This window comes from Galeopterus variegatus, unplaced genomic scaffold (genome assembly GCF_000696425.1).
Source record: "Galeopterus variegatus unplaced genomic scaffold, G_variegatus-3.0.2 Scaffold999, whole genome shotgun sequence".
NCBI lineage: Eukaryota > Metazoa > Chordata > Mammalia > Dermoptera > Cynocephalidae > Galeopterus > Galeopterus variegatus.
This window is the reverse complement of record NW_007727110.1, coordinates 1-26507: the sequence shown is the minus strand read 5'-3', so window position 1 is coordinate 26507 and position 26507 is coordinate 1. Positions and strand designations below refer to the sequence as shown.

Sequence of the window (26507 nt, the reverse complement as noted above, 5' to 3'; positions counted from 1 at the left end):
AGGGGGGTGGGGGGTGGGTGGATGAGCAGATGGCTGGATGGATGATTGACCAGTGTGCCTCTTGTTCCCCAGAACAGATTTTTTCCAGATTTGTATCTCAAAAAGCTGGTATAGAGGCTGTCTTAGTGGATTGCTCTCTTTGAATGGGATAGAGGTGGGGCCAAAGCTCCTTAAATTCTTTCTGCCTGATGCCCCCTTGGTTATTGGAACCAAAAGTGCTATGGTCATATGCTCAGCTCCAGGGAGAGCAGGGCAGGCATCAACATTTATTAAGCACCCACTGTATGCCCTGAAGGGGCCTTTACCCATATCACTTTTTCTGCTCACCACAGCCCTGGGAAGTGCGGGCCATCCTCCCTATTTCACAGACGGGAAGCTGAGGGGCTGGCCCTAGGTGAGTGCCACCTGCTGCCCCATAGAGAAGGTCTTGGCTGGGAGAGCATGCTCTCTGTTGGGACCACAATGAGAAAAGCCCTAACAGTGTGTGCCTGCAGTTCCCACTGTGTTCATATGTGCGTGTGCATATGTGCATATATGGGGGCAGGAGGTGGCTAGTGGAGGGGAGCCCCCACTCCAGGCTCAGTCTTGGCACCTGCAGCCCAGATGGGTGGAGTCCCCGACCCCTGGTGGGTGAGCTGGCATGAGAGCTGACCCTGAGCTCCCAACTGTGGTTTTTCCTCTGTCAAATTGAAGTTAGCTGGCAGAAAAGGGAGGCTAACAGTGGACCCTAAACAGTTTAAGGGTGAATTACATGTCTGGTTGTCCACACATCTCTGCTTTCTTTTAATCTGCACTATGACAGGTGAAGTGGGTCTTAAGGCTCCTCAGGGAAGCTGCCTCTCAGAGATGCAGGATGACTTGTCCAAGTTCACACAACTGAGCTGGGATGTGAAGGGGACAGGAAGCCCCGCTGTGGGGCCCTTCCCTGGATGGGGCACTGATGGGCACTATGCACGCCTCACCTCGCTAACCCTTCCCAACCGCACTCACTTGACAGATGAGGAAAATGAGGCTCAGAGAGGTGGAGTGAGTTGCCCAAAGTCACACAGCCCATAAGTGGCAGTACTGGGATATGAGACCAGCTGGGGATAGCAGATTGGTCCCTGTGCCTGATGAGTCATGGGTTTGGCTGCCGTTCCCCTGTGCCCTGCTCCCAGGCCTACCATCTGTCCCAGGGGTCACCTTCCTGGCTGGCATTGTGGTGAGAGCAATCTGCTTACTCAGGGTGTCTGCTCCCGTGCCACCCAGGGCTGACACCCTCAGCCTTGGGTGGGAACTGGTGCTTCCAGCTCCCCGGGGGGATGTAGTGAGCACTTGCACATGTAAAGAGGCCTGGGTAGACCTCCAGAGTTGAGTGACACTACTTTTTGGGCCACGACCGTTACCAGATGGCTCTGGCCTCTCGAGAGGCTCTAGTTGTCCATTCTCCTCAACCCCAGAGCCTGGGAAGCCTCCGGAATGGTCCGCTAGAGTTGGGAGTCCAAGGAGATAGGAGAGGTGCTCCCAAAGCCATCCACCTCAGAGGAGGTGCTTGGAGGAGCTGTGTCTGTGCCAGGCCTGGCCAGCTCTGGCTGTGCTTCTGGCTTCCAGTCCAAGGACTCACCTGGAGATTTGGAACCTGGTGTTGGGTGGAGTGGGCCGTGGATGGTGACCCCTCTGCTCTCAGGAGCTGCATCAGGGACCATGGGCCACACACAGTGCTGCTACCTGACGGGGTGACCAGCTCCCCTCACCTCACCTGAGGGGCCAGAGTTGGGCCCTGGACTTGATTTTCCTTTAAGCTCCTCAGGAAAATGTCCTTGGAGAACAAGGGTGTCCAGTGCAGGACAAGGTCACTGTAGCAGGTCAGGAACTCCTTGCTGTATGAGTGTGTGCTGGCACAGTGCTGGGAGTCCAAGGGAACCAGGGGCCATGGAGGGGCCATTGGGGGTTGTGGAGACCTTAGAGGGGCTTGGAGCCACAGGCAGGGATTTCTGATGGTCAGTGCCCTCAGCCAGGTCCCTCTCAGACTTACCCTTTCTGAGGGGCCTTGCTGAGGCCCCTGGAACTTGCGCCTGGCTGGGCCCTCTTGAGGCAGTTGTGGGTCTTCGCCAGCCTTCTCTCTGAGGTGTGCCTGCAGTGGGGCCTGGCGAGATTCTCTCTGCCCAGCCAGAACACCTGCTTGCCTGCAGTTCTGAGAACATCCTCACATGCAACTCTGGCTAGGTGTTGGGCATAACTTTGCGCGCATGCGCCCTGACGCGCACGGGCGCCAGTTCATGCGCTCCGCGGCCACCATTTCACTAGCGCTCAACGGCACGTAGCTGCCAGCCTCGCCCTTCCGGGTCCCAGTGATTCAGCAACTTTAGTTCCGTATTCGCGTAAAGCCTCCCCACCACCTCACCCTATCCTTTTAAGCCCTTCTTATTGGCTCTTTGCTTGATCTCTCATATCAAAACCCGCCCTGCCCTTTTTCCCTATATAAGCTGTGCCGCCCTGCAAATAAACGGAGTTCCGGCTTTGACCACTCTCCTGGCTCGGTGGTGTTCTTTCTCGGCCCCCGGGGAGGAAGGTCCTGGGGGGGAAGGGCCGTGCCAGCGACACTCATCATCCCGCTCAGCCCCACAAGGGATCCCCGGCTGGACCGGGGTCTCTTCCCGCTCGGTTTTGTCGGCCTCTGGCTCAGGGAGGCCCGACAGCTAGGAGGATTTCAAACACCATCTGCTTGGCATCTTCTCTGCTTATGGCGTGGACCAGTGAAAACTCGGCCTCTGAGGTGGCTCTGGAGCTCAGCCTGCCCAGAATGGTGTCCAGTGTGTGTTTGCAAAGCACAGGCTGCACCTTGTAGGTAAAGTTCCCAATGTACGTCTGAAACAACCAAAGGTGTTTGTTAAAGGTGGGACAGGCCTCAGCAGAGTGGCTGAGAGGGGCCAGCCCAGGCAGGACCAAAGGCTGATGCCCAGGGACACTGGAAGCTCCTGAGAAGCAGGTGGTTGAGGGCATTTGGCTAAAAAATCTGACCCAAGATCATGTTATCCTCTGTCCCATTTTACACAGAGGTACACAGTCTCAAAGACAAAATGAGACCTGTCTCAAGTCACGCAGCAAGAGAACGACTGGTATGGATTGTGTCCCCCAAGTTTTATGTATTGGTAGCTTGATCCCCACTGTGACTGTTAGGAGGGTGGGAAATCCTATTATGGTAATTTAAAGGTGGGGCCTTGAAGGGGTGATTAGATTCTAAGACCATGCCTAGTGAATGGATTAATAATGGTGGTCAGAGACATGATCCTGAGGGCTTTAAAAGAAGAGCGCATGAGAGATTACTCTCTCTCTCTTTTGCTGTTTTCTGCCATGTGAGATCCCTGGGTCAGTGTTGCTACCACCAAGACTCTCACCATATGCGTTCCCTGGACTTTGGACTTCCCAGCCTCCAAAACTGTCAGCAATAAATTTTTTCTTATGAATCACTCAGTTCCAGATATTTTGTTATAAGCAGCAGAAATGGACTAATACAGTGCATGAGTTGGGTGGGGTAAGGCCCCAGCTGTCCTGGCTCCTAGCCCATCAGTTGGGGCCTAGAGCTGGAAGAGATTAAAGCTGTCCAGCAGCTTTTCAAAGCCAAGCTCCTCCCCTTGTTTATTATGACTTCCTTTGTTCTGTCTCTCTTCAGTGAGGCAATATGACTATGGACAAGTTGCATTAACCTCCTTAGCCCTCAGTTTCTCCAGCTGTAAAATGGGACGAAAGTCATTGGGTATGGTGGGCATGCTTCTTCCCCCAGAGGCAGACCCTCGTCTCCTACCTGAGATGCCCTTGCTCAGCAGCATAGTAGTGTCTACCTTCAGGGACCTGATTTCCTTCCTCCAGGGAAATAGAAGCAGGTTAATAGAGATCAGCTCCAGAAACTCTAGTGCCTGCACCAGCTCAAGGCACACTTGTGGGGCAGGGCAGCAACCCAGAGCAAGGACCGCTTCTTTTGGCAGATAGAGCAGAGGTGGGGACCCCTGCCCAGGAGACGCCTGGCCCTGTGGATGAGGGCTGCTCGCCTTTGGACCCCGAGCTGGCCCTCTCCTGCCCCCTCCTGGTAGTAGCTGATGAGGTCATCCAGGAGGGTTTCCAGAGCAGCCTCGCCTGGGCCTGGGGGTTGAGGCCCCTCATGGTGACTCTGAGGGGCTGGATGTGGAAGAAAGAGAGTCACGTGGGCCTCCCCAGGCTAGGCCAGTCCCAGGCGGGGCACTTGGGGGATGGACGGGGCCTGCCTCTGTCCCGCTCCCAGCGTTCAGTCAGGAAGCTAAGGAGGAAGTTGCGTTAGCAAAAGAGAAAGCTGTGCACATCGAGGCCCTGCCATGGCTTGTCACTCTGGAGGGCTGAGATCTGAGGGCGACTGGGCCTATGTTCAGCCCCCCAGCACTGCCCCATCCCCATTCCCTCCCAGCGGAGCAGGGCCTAGGTCAGGCTCTGTCCGCCACACACACGTGAGAGCCAGGCACATCAGCCCCTGCGTCCTCCACACCCCCATCCTCAGCCTGCTCTGATGTCACTCTCTAAGGCTCCTCATGTCTCACGCTTGAGAGTGCTCTTGGTTGCAGGAGTATGTTCTGCTGGTGTACAGGGCGGGCTGGAAGTGCCAGGGAGATGACACCTCAGGGGCAACCCTCAACCAACCAAGGACCAGTGGAGGCCGATAATTAGGGAATAGAAACCCCAGCTTGTCCCTTAGAGGAACAATTTTGAGGTGTGATCTCCATGGCCTTTCAGAGGGTCCCCTGTGGGATTGACCCCCAGCTGCCCACAGCAGTAACCTTCTCTCCCTTCCATATATATATATATTTTTTCCTTTTTGTCTTTTTTACTGACTGGTAACGGGATTGCAACCCTCGGTGTTGCGCCCGCACCGCGCTCAGCCAGTGAGCGGGAACCGGTCTCCACATGGGATCCGAACCCTCGGCGGGAGCACCGCCACGCTCCCAAGCGGCGCACTCTCCAGTGCGCCACCGGGCCAGCCCTCCTTTCCATATCTTAATTCCCTTCTCCTTCACCGTGCTTCTTGGAATCATCTCCCAAATAAACTATTTATACCCAAATCCTTGTGTTAGGGATTGCTTTTGGAGGAATCCAGACTGAAATAATCACCTATCCATTCTCTCATCGACCCCTTCTTTCCTCCCTTCCTCCTTGCCTTCCTTCCCTCCTCCAGTGCCAGCTTCCTGGCCTGAGGACAGTCTCCCCATTGGCCCACAGCAGCCTCCTTGAACTGTGGGATTTGGAGTTAATTGCATTATTTGCACTTTCTGGGCCCTTAGGGGAGTGATTGGCTTAGTGAGAAACTGCTTTTTCTGCCTGCCAGTGTGACCAGCTTTGGGGACAATGGTGGTGGAGTGGGGGGATGGAGAATGGGAAATGTGCAGGGACTGCTTTGGCCTGGGTAGGCTGATGGGGATGGGGGTCCTGAGGCCCAGAGGAGGAAAGGGGCTGGCTCAAGGTCACACTAAGCTGATGACAGAAGCAGAGAAGCCAGGCCTCTGGGTCCCAGTGCCCAGTCATAGCAGTGAGCTCAGTGGCCACATTGAGAGCAGGTGTGGGGTGCTGCCTGGATAAGGGGTCCCAGGTCTGGAACTTAGCACTTACTGTCATCAAGTCCATGCATGACATACAGGGAGGAACCTGTTTCCCTCTTAATTGAACTGGATTATACAATTGTCCACTGTATAATCCCCCCGGGGCTATGTGCTGGGCCCACCATCTGCAGAGGAACCAGGTTGGGCTCTGACCCTGGGCCCTCAGTCTGGGAGGGATGACTCAGACACTGCAGGCCAGTCCAGGAAGGGAAGGGCTGGGAGGAGGAGGAGAGGCAGGACCCCATGGTGAGATGGCCCTTGGGGAGAAGTCAGTGCCTGGCCTTGAGCCTCAGGCCCAATTTCACAGATCCTTACCTTGGCCTTTTGCCCAGATATATGTTCTTCTTAAGGAACAAATTATGCACAACCAGACTGTGGGTGGGTATATTCCTTGAGAGTCTTGTATGCTTATAAGTCACAGAGTGCCCTCAGTGTGGAGTTTGGCCAGCTCCCTGAAGCAGGCCAGAGACCCCTTCCAGTGGACACTGGAGCTGGGTCTCTCTGGGCCCAGCTCCCACCACCCTCTCCAAGGCAACCTTGGGAACGATCCAGGAGAGATTCAAGATGGCGCCCAGTGAGTCTGGAGCCCTCCGTCCTTGCTAGAGGCTGTTTCTGATTCTCCTTTTTCTGCTAGTGGCCCTGGTCAGCAACCACCCCCCTTCCCTTCCCCTGCCCCAGCACCTGCCCTTGCTCACCATGTGGTCACTGTCTACCTGTGGCTGTGTATCATCACTCGGACTCAGAGCTGGTGGGTAAGGCCTGGACCTGTTGAGGGAATGTGGCAGAGTCCATGCCTGGTCCTGCTGACCTCCTTCCATCTTTCCTTGGAAAACCCATTCCAGGAAAGACTGATTTGGCTCCTACTCCCCCATCCCCAGAATGGGCATATGACCAGGCCCAGCCAATCCAAGACTCTACCCCCAGTCACAGCCATCAGAAGTTCAAGGATGAATATACGTCCAAGCCTATCAATTTTCTCTGAGATTTGGTATTTGCTGTCTGGGAGAGAGAGGGTCTCCCTGCGTTATGGGTCACAAATCATCATAGACTTGGGACTTCCATAGCCATTTGTTCCAATGGGAGAATGAAGGCAATGTGGCGGACAGCAGAGCCCAGAGAGACAATATATCTGCCCATATTCTTGGACTTCTTGGATACAGCCATGCCTGAAGTTGAAATGATCACTTGGACCATTTAGTTACATTAACCAATAAGTATCTTTTCTTGCTTAAGATTCAGGTTGGGTTTCTGCCTCTTGCAATTGAGTAATACGGGTGGGTGATGGGGCTCAGAGCCTGTCAGAGAGTGGAAGGTCCCCTTTTCAGGAGTTCTTTCCCTATACCCACTCTACAGTCCAGGTGATGCCAGCATTGTGGTGGGCTGGGGACCAGACAGCCACTGGCTATGGAGCTGAAACATAGACAGCCCAGGACCCCAGAAGTCATGCTAGTGAGGATGGCCAGTTGGGCTATGGCTGAGGCTGGGACAACAGGGCCTGAGGACCTGCAGCCCAGGGATTCCTTGGAGACATGTTGGCAGGCACAGCTGGGCTGCAGGCCTGGGGCAAAGATGTGCCCAGCCTGCAAGCCCAGAGACACCAGACCTGACCTAGGCAATCAGTCCTGTGCTCCAGAGACTTCAGCTGGTGTGGGGAGGTGCAATGGGAGGCCAAGCAGAGCAGAGCCCAGCACAAAAGATGACGACAAAAGTCTCCTTCAGAAGACAAAGCTGCCTGTCCTCCCACCACTCACACCCAGACTCTGGTCGGCTATGCAGGTGGACATGGATGGGAACACCTGAACGTGAGTGTGGATGGCACTGGAGTGCACAACACCTGAGTTGCATGTGGGATGCTGATTCGAGAGCGCTAAGTAGTGTGTGCTCCGAAGCTGTCGGAGCAAATGTGTACAAGAGCACAGGGGGTGGGAGCTGAGGGAGGCTCCAGTGTGATACACACACTGAGTGTGTGTCGGGGGGGGGTCCTCTAGGGACTTGTGAGAGACCTCATGTGTACGTATGTGCGTAGGGGGCTTGGCCAGTGTCATGGGGGATGTTCCAAGTGGTGGCTGTGGACAGACATCCTTTGTATCTACCTTCCTTCTTCCCTCTTTGGGTGATGCCTGTGGTCATATGTAGCACATGCTGTTGGTGCTCTGTCCAGAGACCTGGGAACTTGCCAGGTCCATGCATGCTGACCCAATGGTGGCTCATGCTGACCACTGCGATGGCTTCATCTGCCAACAGCTGCAACTCCCTGTCTGAAGACTTTCTTTGGCCATAGGAGTCTGCACGGCCTGCACAAGGGTCAAGAGTTAACCTTCTGTAAAGAGCAGCCTCCAAACAATGACTGCTGAGAGTCAGTGTATAAATAACCCATCTCCTGTTCAGGTGGCACCTGAGTCATGCATAGCAGTGTTTAGAAGAACAGAGGAGTGATTATTTTGCATACCGAGACGGGGCTGATATGGATTGTGTTCCCCAAGTTTTATGTATTGGTAGCTTGATCCTTGCTGTGATTGTTAAGAGGGTGGGAAATCTTATTATGGTAATTACGGGTGGGGCTTTAAAGAGGTGGGGCCTTGTAGGACCATAATGTAGTGAATGGATTAATAATGGTGGTCAGGGTTGTGGTTCTGATGGCTTTTAAAGGAGAGGATGTGAGTTTGTTTCTCTCTGCTCCACCATTTTCTGCCATGTGAGACCCCTGGATCACTGTTGCCACCACCAAGGCATTCACCAAATGTGTTTCCTGGACTTTAGACTTCCCAGCCTCTGAAACTGTAAATAATAAATTTTGTTTTCTTCCAAATTAACCAGTTGCAGGTATTTTATTTTATAAGCAACAGAAACAGACTAATACAGGGACACAGGTATCAGGCTGTGACCCAAGAGAGGTGCTAGGGGTAGGGGTTAGTCCTGAAAATGGAATGTGTGAATGGGTTAAACCTCATGGAACATCCCAAGGGTGGAAGACAAATCCAGGATCCAAATGACAAATCTTGTCTACAACTATGAGTGTCTGTGGGCAATGGGTTTCAAAGTGGGAGAAGGGGGATTCCTCATTCTTTAGGAGCCTTTCACTTTGAACAGTGTCAGCAGGGAGCCGGCAGGTGGCAGTGTGGGCTCGGAGTGGGGGTGGTGGGCGCGGGGACATCTGGCCCCAGGCCCCTCCAGGCGAGATGTGGGACTTGGGCTGGGAAATCGGAAGGAGGAGCCTGCATTTCCTTATCTCACAGTTGTCTTCCCCTCCACTGCACCCTCCTGCAGGATCGCACCCCACTTTCAGGGCACTTGGGGGTCTAGAACTATGCTAGTGGACTCTATTTGAGTTCTACTTGAGTGGGAGAGAAGTGTGACAGAGGAAAGGAACCAGGCTATATCTGTCAAGAGATCAACAGCCAAAGCCACCATCTTATGGAGAGCACAAAAAGGAAAAGGAGAATTTCTGCAGAGGGGGAGAAAACAACTCATTTCAGTCTAATTACAATTTCCCTCTCTCCTTGTAGTAAAAGCCATCAAGGTGCTGAAAGTCAACTGCTGTTAAAGTAGAATGTAGTCCCTGATGTCCCTAGAGTCAGATCCTGAAGTTGATGGATCATCTTAGTGACATTTACACCAACTGAATCTCAGAAAAATGATGCCATGTTTCAGCGAGGGGAAAAAAAAAAAAAAAAAAAAAGTATCTCCTGTAAGTTACCAACGACCCAAATATCCATATCAACAGGATGGCAAAGCTTTAATGACTCTCAATCTGCAGGAATAGTGGGTAGGAATTGCTAGATGGAGGTATATTTTCAGTTTGCTGCTGTTTGGTGTTTCCTTTCCTTACAAGTTTCAGAAGGCAGAAACCCCTCATGCACTCTTTGGAAGTGTTACTTCTTGCTACATTTTTATTGATATGATACATTTATTTTGAACACAGAAAAGATACATTGTTGTTTACTCATATTCAGTGCCTAGTCCAGGAACAAGAAAAGCTGTGAAGCTCCATCCCTCAAACACTGATGAGTAGGTAGGCGTTTTTACCTTTTTCTTTTCCCCAGCGCTCCATAGAGTTGCAGAAGCAGGATGCATTTCTTAAAAGAGTCTCATCCCTGGAGTGCATTTTAAAGGTGATACAGTACAATAGACAGATATTTTTTGCCTAGAAAACAGTACACCACAAAGGTGGACAGAACTGCTTGTAAACAAGGTCCCTACCCCAGGTGGAGTCTGAGGCTCCAGGATGCCACACGCAGGACGCTACAGAACCTCTGGGTGATTCCTTTCAGCTCTGCACCAGAAAAAATGCTATTTCTACAGAAAATAAAATTCGAGATTGCCATCCTTGCCACCCCTCTGCTGAAGAAAAGGATTACTGAATTGTCTTAGCCCTTCATTGGAGGAATTGAAATGTGGGAAAGGATGCATGGGGATGCTGTTGTTTAAGGATGGATGACAAGAGGTGGGGAGGGAGGCAGGGTGACTTGTTCCCTGCCACTGGCAATGCTGGTGGGGATACTCCTCAAAGATGCTTGGCTGCGACTCTTGGCAGGCTGGGTCTTCAGGAATCATCTCTATTACCTGCATGGTCTTTGATGGAAATTGCTGGGGTTCATGGGCCAAGATCTGAGCCTTTCTACAACCAGGCTGACCCCACATATCCCCTTCTGTGGCAGGACCCTTGGCAGCAAGGCCAAGACACACCACTGGTCCTCTCATGGCTGCATAGTGGTATTTATGGGGCTCATATCTCCTTTATCTTGTTTCTGCAAACACCCCAGATGGGCAAGGCCAGAACATGTCGATTCACAATTCCCAGCTATGAGCAGCCACCCAGGAGGACAGCACCAGCTCCTGGGTTTGGCTCCAGCGCATTTGAGCTCAGCCCATAGTGGTCAGCTGGGCACATCCTGAGCAAGGGGCCAATTCCCTGCCTCAGAGCAGGGCCCAGGCAGCGTTGCAGTGGGGACACCTGGAGAAGGGCAATGGCCTCATCTTCTGTAAAGACCCTCAGTCCTGGGCAGTGCTTGGACTGACACAGGAACAGCTGTAACCCACCACCACCATTGCACACCCACTATGGGCCCTGTCTACCCCCTGTAGCTTGGGGTGGGGGCTACTGAGATAATTCCACTAGCACCACCAGACTAAGGGTACTGGGTTAGGGAGGGGGCCTGGTGGACTGTGAGGACCTCCAGGTTGTGCCTGGGCCCCCAGATCCATGACCCCACCCTGTAAGTGGCAGGGTGGTGATGTTGTGGCTCTTCTGCCCTGGAAATGAAAGATAGGCACAGCACACAGCGGAATCTCTCTAGGGCCTGTCCCACCTCCCAGGAGGACAAGCTGGCCCTAGGATAGGGATCGGGGCAGGCAGCTGACCTGAGATGGTCGAGCAGTTTCTGGAGGCTGTGGGTGAGGGTAGGGGCAGACAGCCCCGGGGAGAGGCAATAGAGAGCCCGTATCCTACTTCACCTCTCTTCCCTCAGCGCTGTCTACAGAGGCACAACCAACAGGCTGGGGGGAGAGATGGGAGGCCGAGAAGGCCTCACTTTTAATGAAAGTTTTGCAGGTGGGCTTTGTGTGGGTGCGGTGGGCCTGTGTGTGTGCACATGTCTACACACATGTGGGGCATGTCTAGATCTGTGTGTGCACATGGGGCATGTCAGTGTGTATGTCTGTGTGTGTACAAGTTGCATCTATGTGTGTGCATGAGTTGGGTGTGCATGTCTTTGTGTGTGTATGTGCCTGTGTGTGCATGAGTTGGGTGTGCATGTCTTTGTGTGTGTATGTGCCTGTGTGTGCTTGAAGGATGTGGCTCAGCCTGGAGGGACCAGCAGGACCTGGCTGGCTGGATCACTCACACGATCCTCTCCGGGCTGGAGGCTGTTGTCCGGGTTGGGACCGGTGAGCCCTGTGAGCTTCTTGGCCCTGGTCCTAGTCCTGGCAGCAGCAGGAGGCCTGATAGGAGGCCATCCCCACACACGGCCTCGTAAGGGGGCAGGGTGTCCATGGAGATGGTGCGAAGGCCACTGTGGCCCTGGGTCCTCTGCTCCTGCTGGTGTCGGCTGTGGCTGTGGCCGCTGCCCAAGTCGAGGGGGCCATCCAGCATGAGGCAGGAGTCGGTCAGCGAGTAGGGCGGTGGTGCATCCGTGGGGACATACAGCTGAGTGGCCCCTGGCCCCACACACTCCTCGTAGCTACAAGAGAAGAGGTTCCCTCAGGGCCCTGTGGAACCTGGGCCTTAGGGGTAGGTGTGGGGATCTCTTGCCAAGGGATGGGGGCCTATCTTCAGTGACAAGCTGCCCTGGCTGAGGACCAGGGAGGGACGTGTCCACACTGGTTCCAATGAAACCCCACTACCCTCTCGGAGAGGCAGGCCAGAACCCTTGAGACCTGAGTTCTGGACCTGACTCAGCCCCCATATTCTGTGTGAACTCGAGCAATTCACTGGGCTTTTGTGGGTCTCAGATTCCTCAAAATAACAGCAGCCACTGTCTAGGGAGCAGGTCCCAGGCATATGTCCACTGCATGTGTGAGGGGAGCTGGGTAGGAGCAACCTTGGGCTGGGCTGAGGTCACTCCCTTGTCACTCCAAAGCTGCCCTTGTAGGTTTAGGAGAGTCCCTGGGGCCGCTTCAGAATCTGAAGACACGGAGCAAAAAAGCACCCACTGCCGAGAGAAGACCAGTAGTACTGTCCGTCCTGGTGCCCCTGGGGCAGGGGTGAAGGAGAATGGGTGTTGGGGAGGACAGGGCCATTTGTCCAGGGCCTGAGGGGTCTCTCCATAGGGAAGTGATGGGGGCCTTGACCTCTCTTCTCTCTTCAAGTCCTAACTGATGGGTGGTCTACCCGAGGGTGGCTGGTGGGAGAAGACCTAAAGGCCCCTCAGAGAATGCCTCCCTGGGACAGTGTTGCCTGATGGCCCTGAGTGCAGTCTGGACACAATGATTCCTGTCCCTATGGATGTGATTTGGGCTTTGGGGTCTTGTAGGAGCTGGGGTCCGAACCCTCACCCCAACGGCAAGAATGTAACGTCCAGCAAGCCCCCTGTCTGTTCCCCTTCCCTCCTACTACCACTGTTTCTGGGGTCCCCCACAGCAGTGGGCATAACTCCCTCCCTCAGACTCCATGACCCACCTCCTTCTCAAGGAGAACCTGGCCCCATTCCCAAGGGTGGTCTCTACCCCAGTGGCTTCAGCTGAGGTCACAATGACCCCAGGCTCAGCCAGACCCCTGTTGCCTGCCAGGTCTCAATGGTGTGTGTATGTGTGCGTGTGTGTGTGTGTGTTGTGTATCTGTGTGTGGCTGTGTGTTCAGGTGTTCATGTGTGTGTGTGTGGGGGCATGTGTGTGTGGGTGTGCATGTCTGTGTGTGTGTGGTGTGTGTGTGTGAGGGGCATGTATGTGTGGGTGTGCATGCCTATGTGTGTGGGGGGGGCGTGTGTGTGGGTGTGCATGCCTGCGTATGTGTGTGGTGTGTGTGAGGGGGCGTGCGTGTGTGAGTGTGCATGCCTGTGTGTGTGTGCATGCCTGTGTGCGTGTGTGGTGTGTGTGGGGGGGTAGTATGTGTGTGGGTGTGCATGCGTGTGTGTGATCATCCCACCTTCCCCCCTCTACTCCCACCCCTACCTCAGCTGCCTGTCCAGGCCCCAACCCCAATCAGCCCAGGGCAAGGAGCCTAACCACAATTTAGGCCCTCCATCTGGACACCTTCCATGCCTAAGAGGAACCCCACACTGCTCTGACTCAAGGAGAACTCTGTCCCCCAAAGCCCCAGACTTGCTCCCTGTGCACCTTGACATTGATCAGATGCAGCCCCACTGGGTCCTGTCTTTCTGATGAGCTGCACTGAGCACAGGCAACCTCCTTGGGGCCCAGCTCCTGGTCTCTGGGGCCCAGCTGGAACTTCTCCACACAGAGCAAGAGCCACTGAGGCCCCTGGGGGTGAGGGTGGGTATACTTATTCTCAAAGCATGACCTCAGGAACTGTGGGGCTCACACTAACCCTGAGCCAATCCCCAGACAGCCAAGTATCTCCTTCTACTCAGGAACATCCGGTAAGCAGGGGTTACTTGTCCCTGTTTATAGATGAGGAAGTGGGGGCCCTGAGAGTGGGGGTCCAGGCTGGTTTCAAACCAGGCAGGTCTGACTCCAAAGCCAGGGAAGGGAAAGGGAAAGGGAGGTCAAGCCTGACTCTGCTCTCCTGGGAGTGGCCCACCGCGCCCACTGGCTTCCAGGCTTTTGCTGCAGCAGCGCCCTGGACAGAGGCCTGTGCTCCCCGATGCCCTCCTGTCATCCTCCTCAGCACTGACACCTTATCACCTATGACCTTGAAGTAGTAACAACAGCGCTGGGGGAAGAGCAGTGAGTGTCCAGCGCCGTGTGCCGCGCGCTCTGCTGAGCATCACCCACACCATTTCCTCTCGTTTTCACAACTGGCCTATGGGGTGGGTACCATTACCATGGCCATTTTAACAGTGGAGAAGCAGGCATGGAGAGATTAAGTAACTTGCTCAAGATCATATAAGAAAGAATTTCCAGAGCTGGTCAACCTGCAGCCATCAGATGCCAGCATCTGGGCTTGTCTCCCCTTTGCTACCCTGGTCCCTGGTGTTACTTAGAGAAGCACAATGGATTTTTTTCCCCTAGGGGGAAGTTGATCCCATGGCCACTGAAATAACCTCATACTCCCCTGCTCCAACACCCCAGGTAGACATCCGGAGGAGCAGAGCCCCAGAGGGCTCAGAAATTCCTGGGCAGCCCTGCTCATCAGCTGAAGGAGCTGAGCTTGTCTCTTCCTTTTCTAGCACCTCCTGGTGAAATCTGCTGAGTCACGCCCTGCTTCAATGGGACCTGCTCAGTCAGGAGTGGTGAGGAGATGGCCATGCCCACTGAGCAGACGTGTGGTGCATTTACAACAGGAGGAGAGGTGTTGCTATTTCTCATGGTGGGGGTGTCTTCGTGTCCTCAGCCCCATCATCTCATGTCCCCTCCTCCCCCACGTGGCCTCCTTACCCTGGTGGAGAATCTGGGTACAGCTCCCTGAGCACTGTGGCATCCACATCGCCATCGGAGCTGATGTCCAAGGGTGGGGGCCAGTCCTCAGTGGGGCTGCAGGCATAGCGCATCCTGTGGCTCGAGCGGCTGTATGTGTGACCACCGGACACTGCAGGGAACAGAAATCAGCTTGGCCTCAGGCCAGTGCCCAGACACGGTCCTCACGGAGAGGCAGCCCAGAACGCTTTACTAGAGGCCACCGAGGCTCTGATCTTCCCACCTGACCACCTACCCCTCACCAAGCACAGCTACCTTAATCCCTTCAGTGACAGCACCAGAATATGAGTGCCATCACTGTGTTGGGCATGGGGTCACAGAGAGGAAGCAGAGCAGGCCCTGGCTTGGAGGAGCTTCCAGGGAGGTGGGCAGCCTCCCCCGGAGACAGCCTGGTATTGGGCATTGTTTTGTGAGCCTCGATAGTACTAGGGTTGTGGGAGCAGAGACTGACCTCTTGGAGGTCAGGGAGGGCTTCCTGGAGGAGGGGCCGCCAGAGTCTTGTCTAGGAATTAGCCAGAAGAAGAGGGGCAGACTGAGAGAAGGGAACTGAACAGTTTGAGCCAGGGAGGGAGAGGAAAAAGAAGAGGGTGGTGTGAACAGGGAGCTTTGAGCTGCGGAGTATGGCCTGGGCATAAGAAAAACTGGGAGGAGAGCAGCAAGGAATGAGGGTTGCAGAGGACTCTGGGATCAGGTCTTCCCCCACCCCCCACCCTAACCGCACACTATTCCCTCTAGGAATCTCAGGGAAAAAAGAGGCTTCTACATGAATCTGGCAATTCCACATATTGCATTCTCCTTTGGGTTTTTTGCCACTGATTAGCATATCAAAGGCTCTGAAAAGGCCTGCAGCTAAGGACCACATTTAACTGTGCTTGTCCAGCATTTGATAAGAAACCACAGAATCTTATTTTCTTAGACCTAGTAACATTGCTTAGGAGATGCTGCTGTAGTGCAATCCTCTCCTATAGCTGAGGTTCAGAGAGGTCTGGTGACTTGCTGGTGGCCACACAGCAAGTGGTGGGGCCAGAGGGTGGCTGGATGTCTGGGCTCCTTACCTTCTAAGCTCCCTACTTCCCAGTTTCTGACAGGTCCAGTCATGGCTGGGGAACAGTGGGAGCCAAAAGATGGCTGAGACACGAGGTCTCCCCACCCCCATGGGTTCTTAGGTGAGTCCTCCCCTCTGGGAGTGTGGCTCAACATGAGGGGCAGAGCCTGTGACCTCACTTTGGGTGGCAGGTTGCCATCCCTGTTCTGCAGACTAGGAAGCTGAGGCTCAGGGTTACATACCCGGTAGGTGGGGAGTTGGAATTCATGCAGTCTGTATAAGCCCAGAGACTGTTGTTCCCACTCCCCTAATCTTTTTCCCACTCTTGATACTACAGTGAGTGGAAAAATCTGGATTTGAAATTACACCTGCAGGTATAATTCCAGGGATATATGTACACCAAGAAAGCTCTCAGAAGGAAATATTCCAAACATGTTAGTGGTGGCTCTGTCCTGATGACAGGATCATGACCCTTATTTTCTTCTTTATATTGTCTGTATTTTTAAGATTTTCTACAATGAACACATATTACTTTTCTACTGGGAAAAATGGACCCAATAACATACTGTAAAAAAGAAGCTGAAATGAGATTTGTTTCTCTTCAGGGCACCAGGAGAAAGATGGAATTTTTGGAAGGACTTTGGGAAGAAACTCAGGAAAGATGAAAGCACAAAACAATAGGTGAACCAGGGCTGCAGGGCTGCAGTGCTGGGGTCCTGTCCCTGCCAGTGTGGCCAGGAGGGGTCTTTGGGCTCAGGGGAGTATTCCACCTTTGGGACAGGAGGTTGTGGCTGTCACACAGGACCTCTGGGGAAAGCTAGGGCTGTTTCTGGGACCTAAGTGGGGTGGACAGGGTGGGCAGCCTTAAGAGCTGAGAGGGTCAAATCAAACTGCCATTTACCCTCTCTTCTTAGGCTGCTTTTTCTTGGGCCTCCCAGAGGCTGAGCATCTCAGGGAAACTGAGACTGCCCTGAGGCGCTCCCCGAGCTCAGACGCCAATCTGAGATAACCAAGTTCAATTCAGACATCCAGCTAGGCAGAGCTCCTGAGGAAGAGCTGGAAAGGAACCAGACCCTCCCCAATTTGAACTCCCCAAATCCACTTCTATCCCTTCTCTTCTCCTGACTTCCACATCTGCACAGACTCTGGAAGTCCCACTTTCCACCTCATGGCAGGTGAAGTCTCCCTATCCTCCTTTTTGCCAAAATTAAGAAATACCCAATCCAAGGTTACCACCCCTTGACAGGCTCCGGGAGAGGGGGGAGGAGGAACTCACACCCATGAGCACCTATTGTGCTCCCCGTCGGTGGTCTCACTTGCCCTCACAACCACCTGCGGGACAAACGCTGCGGTTACCCTCTTCTATCATATGACGAAACTTGCTCTAAATCCACAGCAAGTGAGAGGAGACAGTCGGCCACCAGATCTATCTTAAAGCTCAAGATCTTTCCATCTTACGGAAACAGAATTCACTCTTCCCTCTGTTCCTCCCTCCCTCCCTTCCTTCCTCCCTTCCTTCCTTCTCTCTCTCTCTCATTCATTTTCAAGCATTTGTTGGCTCCTCACTGTCTGGCCAGACTGTAGAAAGGCCCTGTGGGCAGGCAGAAGGCTGACTGGGCAATGGGGAGCCATTGAGGGATGTTGAGCAGAGGATGGAAGTGGTCACAGTCCAATCACTTTGGTTGCCTTGTGGAGAATGCCTTGGAGGTGCCAGACTGGCCTGGGAGCAGGTTTTCATTGGCCATTACTTCCAGGCCTGTGTTCACCAGCTTCAGGTTTCCCTTAAGTGCTAAAAGGTGGCACCTTCCTTAACCAGTTAACTCTGGGAAAAGGGAGAGAAAATGCCCCAAACCTGCTGGTTAATCAGGGTGTGTTGGGGGAGGGGAAGAGGGCCTCCAATGGCCTAGGCCGATTGAATCCAATTCAATCTATTTTTAAAATTTGTCTTTTCTTTTTATTCCCCAAGCTCTTCCTGCCCTGGCCTGGAAAGCCTCTCAGGTCCTGCCATGGCTCTGGATCCCAGGAGGCTGATATCACTTCATCTGTAGTGTGAAGGGCACTCCCTGGAATTATGCAACTCCATGGACATGCTTTTCTTTTCCCTACCGGAAGGGTGGCCTTAGACTCTAGGCAGAGGCCCCATGAGGACTCAGTGCAGGATCCTGTAAGGAGGGGTCTGACTTTTTCCTGCCATTGAAAATTGTCTGGGAATTGAATGCAACTGAGTACCAGCCTGCTGCTTTTAGACACTGGCCCCTTTCAGGAATGAGACAGAGTCAGGTGGTTGCACTCTGTGAAAAGTTTTGGCATTCTGGCCAGATGGGCATTTCCAGGGCTGGTCACCTGCTATGGTCTGAATGTTGATCCCCAATGTGGCAGTGTTGAGAGGTGGGGCCTTTGGGAGGTGTTTGGATCATGATGGCTATGCCCTCATGAGTGGATGAATCCATTCACGAATTAATGGATTAATGGGTTGATGGATGAGTGGGTTGTCATGGGATGGGCACTGGTGGCTTTCTAAGGAAAGCAAGTGAGGACGTTAACACTTGCTCTTACTCATCCCTCTCCATGTGACATACCCTGCACCACCTGGGACTCTGCAGAGAGTCCCTACCAGGAAAAAGGCCCTCACCAGATGCACCCCCTGGACTTTGGGCTTCCCAGCCTCCAAAACTGTGAGGAATAAATTTCATTTCTTTATAAATTACCCAGTTTCAGGTAATGTTATAAGTGACAGAAAATGGATAATCTATCACTCAAGAATTGGCCACCAACTCTATTTAAGAGTGATTTTCACAATTGGGAGACCCTGAAATCAGTTCTACCTGCACTTAGCAGGTTCTCTGGGAGAGATTTATTCACTCATTCATTCCATCATTTATTCATATTCCCACTCATCCCATCCAACAGCCCCCATGTACCCATCCCTCTACTTGCCTATCTATCCATCTATCCATCCATCCATCCATCCATCCATCCATCCATCCATCCATCCATCCATCCATCCATCCATCCATCCATCCATCCATCCATCCATCCATCCATCCATCCATCCATCCATCCATCCATCCATCCATCCATCCATCCATCCATCCATCCATCCATCCATCCATCCATCCATCCATCCATCCATCCATCCATCCCTCCCATATATCTATCCACTCACACATCCATCCACCACTGAATCCACCCATCTGTATGTCCCTCCATCCCTCCATTCATCCATTCTTCCATCTACCCATTTATCCACTCATCCCCTCCACCCATCCATCTCTCCATCCATCCCTCCGTCCAGGCACCAGCTGGATCAGCTGTTGATACAGCCCAGACCAACAGCGACAGGGACTGGGGAGTAGAAACACACTCTCCCTCCAACCTTCAGCCTCACTCTGAGTTCCTCTCTTGGCAGACAATGGGGCTTCTCATGCCACTGAAAACATTATGGTGGGCACCTGTGAGCTTTTTCTGAGCACCCAGGACTTCTAGGATGCCTTCCCTGACCACCCTGCCCTACCCATGGAAGAGCCGCCATCTCCTTGATGCCACCCGGTTTGCAATCACAATTGGACAAGGGTCCCAGGGCCCCAGGGTGGGCAGCAGCTCACCGTAGCCGTGCTCGTACTCTTGGTGTCGGTGGCGGCGGCGGTGGTGGTGGTGGCGGCGGCGGCGGTGGTGGTGGTGGCGGTGCCGCTGGAGCCGGGCCTGCCTGTCCCTGCGGATGCTGCCCACGATGATGGTGATGCAGGAAAGGATGATGACCACACCTATGACAGCACTTGCCACCAGCACAGGAGACACGAGCAGATGGCTGTGCTCTGAGCTCTCTGAGAATGTGGGGTAGAAGTAGCTGGTGCGGTTGTATCGTGCTACTGTGGACAGAGAAAGAGAACACTGAGCTGGGGCCAAGGCCTGCCACACACTTTCCTCCTCCACTCCACCCCTGCTACTCTGGGTAATTCATCCCTAAATAACAGAGGATAGTCTGGGGTCAGGTGCATAGATTTTATCCTGGCTGCTCCTGCCAGGGTGGAGGGGGGCAGTGCCCTGCCCAACTGCCTGCAGCAGCCTTTTGTAGTGGGGGCTGATGGTCCATCCTCTCCTCTGAAGATTCTGCCCCAGGAGCTCAACTAACTGACAGATAGGAAAAGTGGAACTCAGAGAGGACAATGGACTTGCCCAAGGTCACACAGCAAATTAGTGGCAGAGCTGAGGCTTGAATCCAAGACTCTCAGTGCTAGATAAAGACTCTACTCCACCAAGAAATGAGGTTGAAAGGTCAACATGACTTTACCAAGGTCTTGGGAAGGGGCAGGGAATGCCCAGGGGGATGGATTCGTATAAGAATCAACACTATTGGCCTCAGGCAGGCCTGGGGCTGTGGGCTGCAGCTGACCCAGACAGGTCAAGGGGGGTGGATCAGATCAGGGAAAGCTTCCCAGAGGAGGTGAAGCCAAGGTGATCTCAGAGGATGAGAACATGTTGGCTCAGGGAAGGCTGGGGAGGCATTCCAGGCAGAGGAAGAGCAAGGACAAAGACGCAGAGGAATGGGAGGGGACTTCCAGGAAGGGTGTGGTGTGGCAGGAGCAAGGGGAGGAACCTCCTGTGGGACTAACAGCTGGATCCCTGAGAGCTCCTGGGAATTGTGGTGACTTTGTCCTCCTATAGGAAATGATGACAGGTCCTTGTGGGCTGAAGTCCTGTGGAGGGGTCAGAGGCAGCCAGGAGCAGCCACATGCACCTGCTGCCTTGCTCAAGGATAGCTAGCACCTCATTAGTGAGTTCCTAGGAATGCCACTCAGTTCCCTCCAACTAGGCCACCACTAGGTGATGCAGATGTGCAGACTTTTACAGATTTGTGGACTAAGGCTCAGTGCTATTAAGCAACCAGCCCACAGTCACCCAATTACTCCTAACAGAGCCAAGCTAGAAACCAGGTCTGGCTTCAAACTGTAGTGCTCACTCCCCAGCATCCTCTGCCCTAGGCATAAGCCCTTCCTGAGGCTGCCAGACCCATTTCTGGATAGCAGTAGGGAGCCACCTTCAGACACTCAACACACCATAGGGTCAGGGGCAAGCATGAAGGGAGGTCACATCATTCCTGGGGTCTGTTTAGAGAGGGGTCTCCTTGCCTGTCCTCCCAGAGCCCATGTCTGAGCCCTGCTTTGCATTTGTTGCAAATAATCATGTGTGGTTTCCATGGCTTGTGACTGATCACTCTCTGTCCTCAAGCTCAGCACTGGGGCTGGGTATTCCAAAGGTGCCCAATGCCTGTATTGAATGAGTGGCTCCATACTTGAGACCAGATGAGGTAGGCCTCAAGTTGCCTCAGGGGAATGAAGCCTCTGTCTTGGATGGTAAACAGAGTTTGGATGATCACCTGCCAGAGTAGCTGAAAGAGGTCTTCCCCCCCAGCCCCCAGATGAGGGCCTGAACCTCTGCCAATCAGAGACTGGACACTCATCTGTTGTCATTTTCCCCTTCCCATCCCTTCACAGCACTGCCCCCAAAAGCCTCACCCACGCTCAGCCCATGGCAGGAACAGGAGGGTGAAGCATGAACTCAGGACCTTAGCTAGGGCTAGGAATGTGCCCTGGGGGCAGTTCTGGCTCACGCTTGTGGCTCTTGCAGCCCACTAACCTAGAGGCCCTACTGTCTGTATGTCATACCAGGCTAAGATCCAAGCCTTTGTTTGCTGAAGTTCAGTGTAAGATGCTCTTCTGGAGAGGCATGTGTTGGAGAGGAGGAACAACCCACAGCTTTGGCTGGGCATGTATGCTTATTGACTCTCTGATGTGAGAACGCTGGGGCAAATGGATTCTTGGGATTCTTTGAGGGACAAACACAGGCCACTATTTTCAAAGCCTCTACCATGTGTAGAATCAGTGCTCAGAGCTCACTTCATCCTTGGTGCTATGTTGATCTGACTCTCCCTATTTTACAGGTGAGGATACTGAGGCTCAAAGACATTAAATGACTCACCTGCAGTCATACAGCTAGTATATGACCAAGCCAGGCTCTCTCTGGGTCTTGGTCTCCCTACTAAATCATAAGGAGCTGGACAAGAAGCTCTCTAATGTGTAACAAAAATAGCACAAAAAGAGGGAAGAGGGAAGAGGGAATAGAGTTATAGAGGAGTAATTGGAGTAACTTAATTTTCACTGGAATTAGCATAAACATGAGGTAGATTCTGATAAGTTAAGATGTACATGGTAAGGCCTAGGGCAACCACTAAGGGAATAACTCAAACAAATATGGTGAAAAAGTCATTTAAATAATTAAAACATTACAGCAGAAAATATTCACTTAAGGCCGGCCCGTGGCTCACTTGGTAGAGTGTGGTGCTGATAACACCAAGGCCATGGGTTCAGATCCCATATAGGGATGGCCGGTTGGCTCACTGGGTGAGCGTGGTGCTGACAACACCAAGTCAAGGGTTAAGGTCCCCTTACCGGTCATCTTTAAAAAAAAAAAAAGAAAATATTCACTTAAAGCAAAAAGGAGAAATAGAGGAAGAAAAAAGACACAAAACATATACGAGACAAAAAGTAACATGGCAGATGTAAGTCCAACCTTATCAATGATAACATTAAATGTGAATTGATTAAACAATCCAATAAAAAAGCAGAGATTGTCAGACTGGGTAAAAAAACAAGATCAAACTACATACTGTTGATAGGAGTCTCATTTGAGAACCAAAGACACACATAAGTTGAAAGTAAAAGGATGGAAAAAGATACACTACGCAAATAGCAATCATAAGAAAGCTGGAGTGGCTATAATAATATCAGAAAAAATAGACTTTAAAACAAACAAAGTCATTAGAGATAAGAGGGACATTTTATAATGATAAAAGGGTTAATCCATCAGGAAGTTATATTTTAAACATATATGCACCTAACAACAGAGTTCCAAAATATGTGAAGCAGAGGCTAACAAACTGAGGGGATATATAGACAATACAACAATAGCTGAAGACTTCAATGTGCCATTTTCAATAAGGTGTAGGAAAACTAGGCAGAAGATCAATAAGGAAATATAAGACTTGGACAACACTCTACAAAACCAGACCTCACAAACATTTACAACAGCAGAATGTACATTCTTCTCAAGTGCACATGGAACATTTTCCAGGATAAGCAATGTGCTAGGTCATAAAACAAGCATCAATAGGTTTAAAATTATTAAAATTGTACGAAATATGTTTTCTGATCACAGTGAAGTGAAATTAGAAATTAATAACAGAAAGAAATTTGTGAAATTCACAAATACATGAAAATTAAACAACATACTAATAAAGAACCAATGAGTCAAAGAGAAAATCATAAGGGAAATAAGGAAATACTTTGAGATGAGTTAAAATGAAATTGCACCAAAACATGTGGGATGTGGCTAAACCAGTGTTTAGAGGGAAAATTACAGCTACAAAAGTCTACATTAGAAAAAAGAAAAAAAAAATCTTAAATCAACAACCTAATCTTCTGCATTAAGATACTGGAAGAGAGCAAACTAATTCCTCAGCAAGCCAAAGGAAGGAAATAATAAAGATTAGGGTAAAAATAAGTGAAATAGAGAAGAGAAAAACAGTAGGAAAAAATCAATGAAACCAGAAGTTGGTTCTTTGAAAAGGTTAATAAAATGGACAAGGCTTTAGCTAGAATGACCAAGGAAAAAATAGAGAAGACTCAACCTACTAGAATCAGAAATGAAAGGGGACACTAATACAGACTTCATAGAAATAAGAATTATCAGGGAATACTATGAAAAATGGTATGTCAATAAACTGAGTAACTTGAATATAATGTATACAAATTCCTAAAAATACACAAAACTAAGGAAACGAACTCAAGAAGAAACAGAAATTCTAAATAGATCTATAACAAGTAAAGAGATTGAATTAGTAACATAAAGCTTTTTACACAAAAAAGCTCAGGACCAGATAGCTTCACTAGTTAGTTCTACCAAACATTTAAAGAAGAAATAATAACTTTAATGGGTACAAGACTTCAATTTGGGAAGATGAAAAAAGTTCTGGAGATGGATGGTGGTATTTGGGAAGATGAAAAAAGTACCAAACATTTAAAGAAGAAATAATAACTTTAATGGGTACAAGACTTCAATTTGGGAAGATGAAAAAAGTTCTGGAGATGGATGGTGGTGATGGTTGCACAACAGTATGAATGTACTTAGTGCCACTGGAATGTATACTTAAAATCGTTAAAATGGCAAATTTTATGTTATATATATTTTACCACAATAGAAAAGCTTAAAAAGTACAAAATTTCATAAACTTTTCTAAAAAATAGAAGAAGGAACATTTATCATCTCATTTTATAATGCCAGCATTATCCAAAACCAGACAAAGATATCACAAAGAAAGAAAATTACAGACCAACCTCTCTTATGAATATTGAGGCAAAAATCCCCAACGAAATACTAGTAAATTGAATATAGCAGTACATAAAAAGGATTGTACATCATGACCAGGTGAAATTTATCCAAGGAATGCAAGATTAACTTAACTTCCCCAAATTTATTGATGTAATACGCCACATCAATAGATTAGAGGTCAAACCCCACATGATCATAGAAAGCATTTGACAAAATTCAACACCCTTTTATGTTAAAAACACTCAACAAACTAAGAACAGAAGGGAGCTTTTTTGACCTGATAAAAGGCATCTAAAACCACAGATAATATCATACTTAATGGTGAAAAGCTGATATTTCCTCCCTAAGATCAGGAGAAGACAAGCATGTCCACTCTTGCCACTTCTATTCTACATTGTACAGGATATTCTAGCCAGAGCAATGAGGCAAGAGAATACAATAAAAGAAAAGAAGTAAAACTGTATTTGCAAGTGACATGATCTGATATATAGACAATCCTAAGAAATCCATTAAAAAAACATTAAAACTAATAAGTTCAGCAAGGTTACAGGATACAAGACCAATATACAATAATCAGTTCTATATCTATATGATAGCGATGAGCAAACCTAAAATGAAAATTAAGAATGAACTAGTTAGGAGTAAATTTAACAAAAGAAGTGAAAAACTTATATTGTAAAACATTTTTGAAAAAAATTAAAAACCTGTATAAGTGGAGAGACACCCCATGTCATATTGTTAAGATGACAGTACTCCTCAAATTGATCTACAGATTTGTTGGGGGCCTGAAGCCCCACACCCCTTCTTGTGAGACCGCTCCTATGTGACAATCTGCTCAGATGGCCGTGCTTTACATGATAACTGCCTCGAAATCTGCTTGTGCCAGAAACTGATTGCTCCTGGCTATGCAAGTTAATTTGCAAGTGACCTTTTATCCTTCTCCAGAAACTGTTTAACTGCAAAACATTCTGGGCGGCAACCTTTACTTTGAATGTCCTGTCTTTGTCTCTCCTCAAGATATTATCATATCTTTACATTCCAGACCCTTTGCAGCATGCCTGCTTTTTCCTATATAAGATGTAACCTAAGAATCAATAAACGAGACTTGATCAGAATACTGTCTTGTCTCCCATCTCTCGTGTCTCTTGTTCCATACCATTCCCACTCCCCCCTCCAGGGTCTGCGTTGAATATCCCGTGGGTCAGGACACAGATTCAACACAATCCTGATCAGAGTCTCAGCTGACTTCTTTGCAGAAACTGATGAGCCGATCCTAAAATTCATATGAAAATTCAAGGGGCCCAGAATAACCTCAAAAGAAGAACTAAATGGGAGAATTCACACTTCCTGATTTCAAAACTTACTATAGAGTTACAGTAATCAAGATAGTGCAGTACTGGCATAGGAATAGACATATTGATAAATGGAATAAATTAAGGTACAGAAATAAACCCTTATATTTATGGTCAATTGATTTTCAACAAGGATGCAAAGACAACTAAATGAGGAAAACAATAGTCTTCAACAAATGGTAGTGGGATAACTAGATACATGCAAAAGAAAACTAAATGAGGAAAACAATAGTCTTCAACAAATGGTAGTGGGATAACTAGATACAGGCAAAAGAATAAAGTTAGATCCCTCCTTCACACCATATACAAAATTAACTCAAAATGGACCAAACACCTAAATATATGACCTAAAACTATAAAACTCTTAGATGGAAACATGGGGGTGAATCTTTATGATTTTAAATTTGGCAAGTGAGTCTTAGATATGACACCAACAGCATAAGAAACAAAAGAAAAAAAAAGAAACACCAAAATTAAAAACTTTTGTGCATCAAAGGACACTATCAAGAAGATGAAAAGACAACCTATAGAATGGGAGAAAATATTTGTGAATCACATATATAATAAGAGACTCTAGAATATATAAAGAGCTATTGCAACTCAATAATAAAAAGAAAATCCAATTGAAAAATGGACAAAAGATCTGAGTAGACATTTCTCCAAAGAAGATACAACTGTCCAAAAAGCACATGAAAAGATGCTCAAAATCCATAGTCATCAGAGAAATGCAAATCAAAACCACAATGAGATACCACTTCACACACACACGGCTGGCTATAATCAAAGACAGATGTGCTTGTATTCCAAAAGACCAAGTGTTAGTGAGGATGTGGAGAAATTGGAACCCTCAGAAACTGCTGGTTCTTCATAAACACAGTCTGGCAGTTCTCACAGAGCTAAACATAGTTGCCGTATGATCCAGCAATTGTACTCCTAGGTATCTATCTAAGAAAAATAAAAACACATGTACACATAAAAATTTGTAACTTAATATTCATAATAGTATTATTCATAATAGTCCCCCCTGCCGAAGTACATGGAGCATGGCTGCCTCTTTCTCGTCCTTTAGATCTTTTCTTAAAAGTCTCC

General features: G+C 50.0%; 1 protein-coding gene and 1 pseudogene across 1 annotated transcript; both read right to left on the bottom strand.

Moving 5' to 3' along the window:
- Nucleotides 1–1832: 1832 nt before the first annotated feature.
- On the bottom strand, nucleotides 1833–3168 carry LOC103591645 (annotated as a pseudogene).
- Nucleotides 3169–11338: 8170 nt separating this feature from the next.
- Nucleotides 11339–21667, bottom strand: LOC103591643 (protein BEAN1-like). The gene is made up of 4 exons (XM_008574140.1): nucleotides 21658–21667; nucleotides 19284–19547; nucleotides 14595–14745; nucleotides 11339–11779 (listed from the first exon to the last, which is right to left on the bottom strand). The coding sequence occupies exons 1-4, from the start codon at nucleotides 21665–21667 to the stop codon at nucleotides 11440–11442; spliced, it is 765 nt and encodes a 254-aa protein (XP_008572362.1). The 3' UTR covers nucleotides 11339–11439.
- Between the last annotated feature and the right edge of the window lie 4840 nt (nucleotides 21668–26507).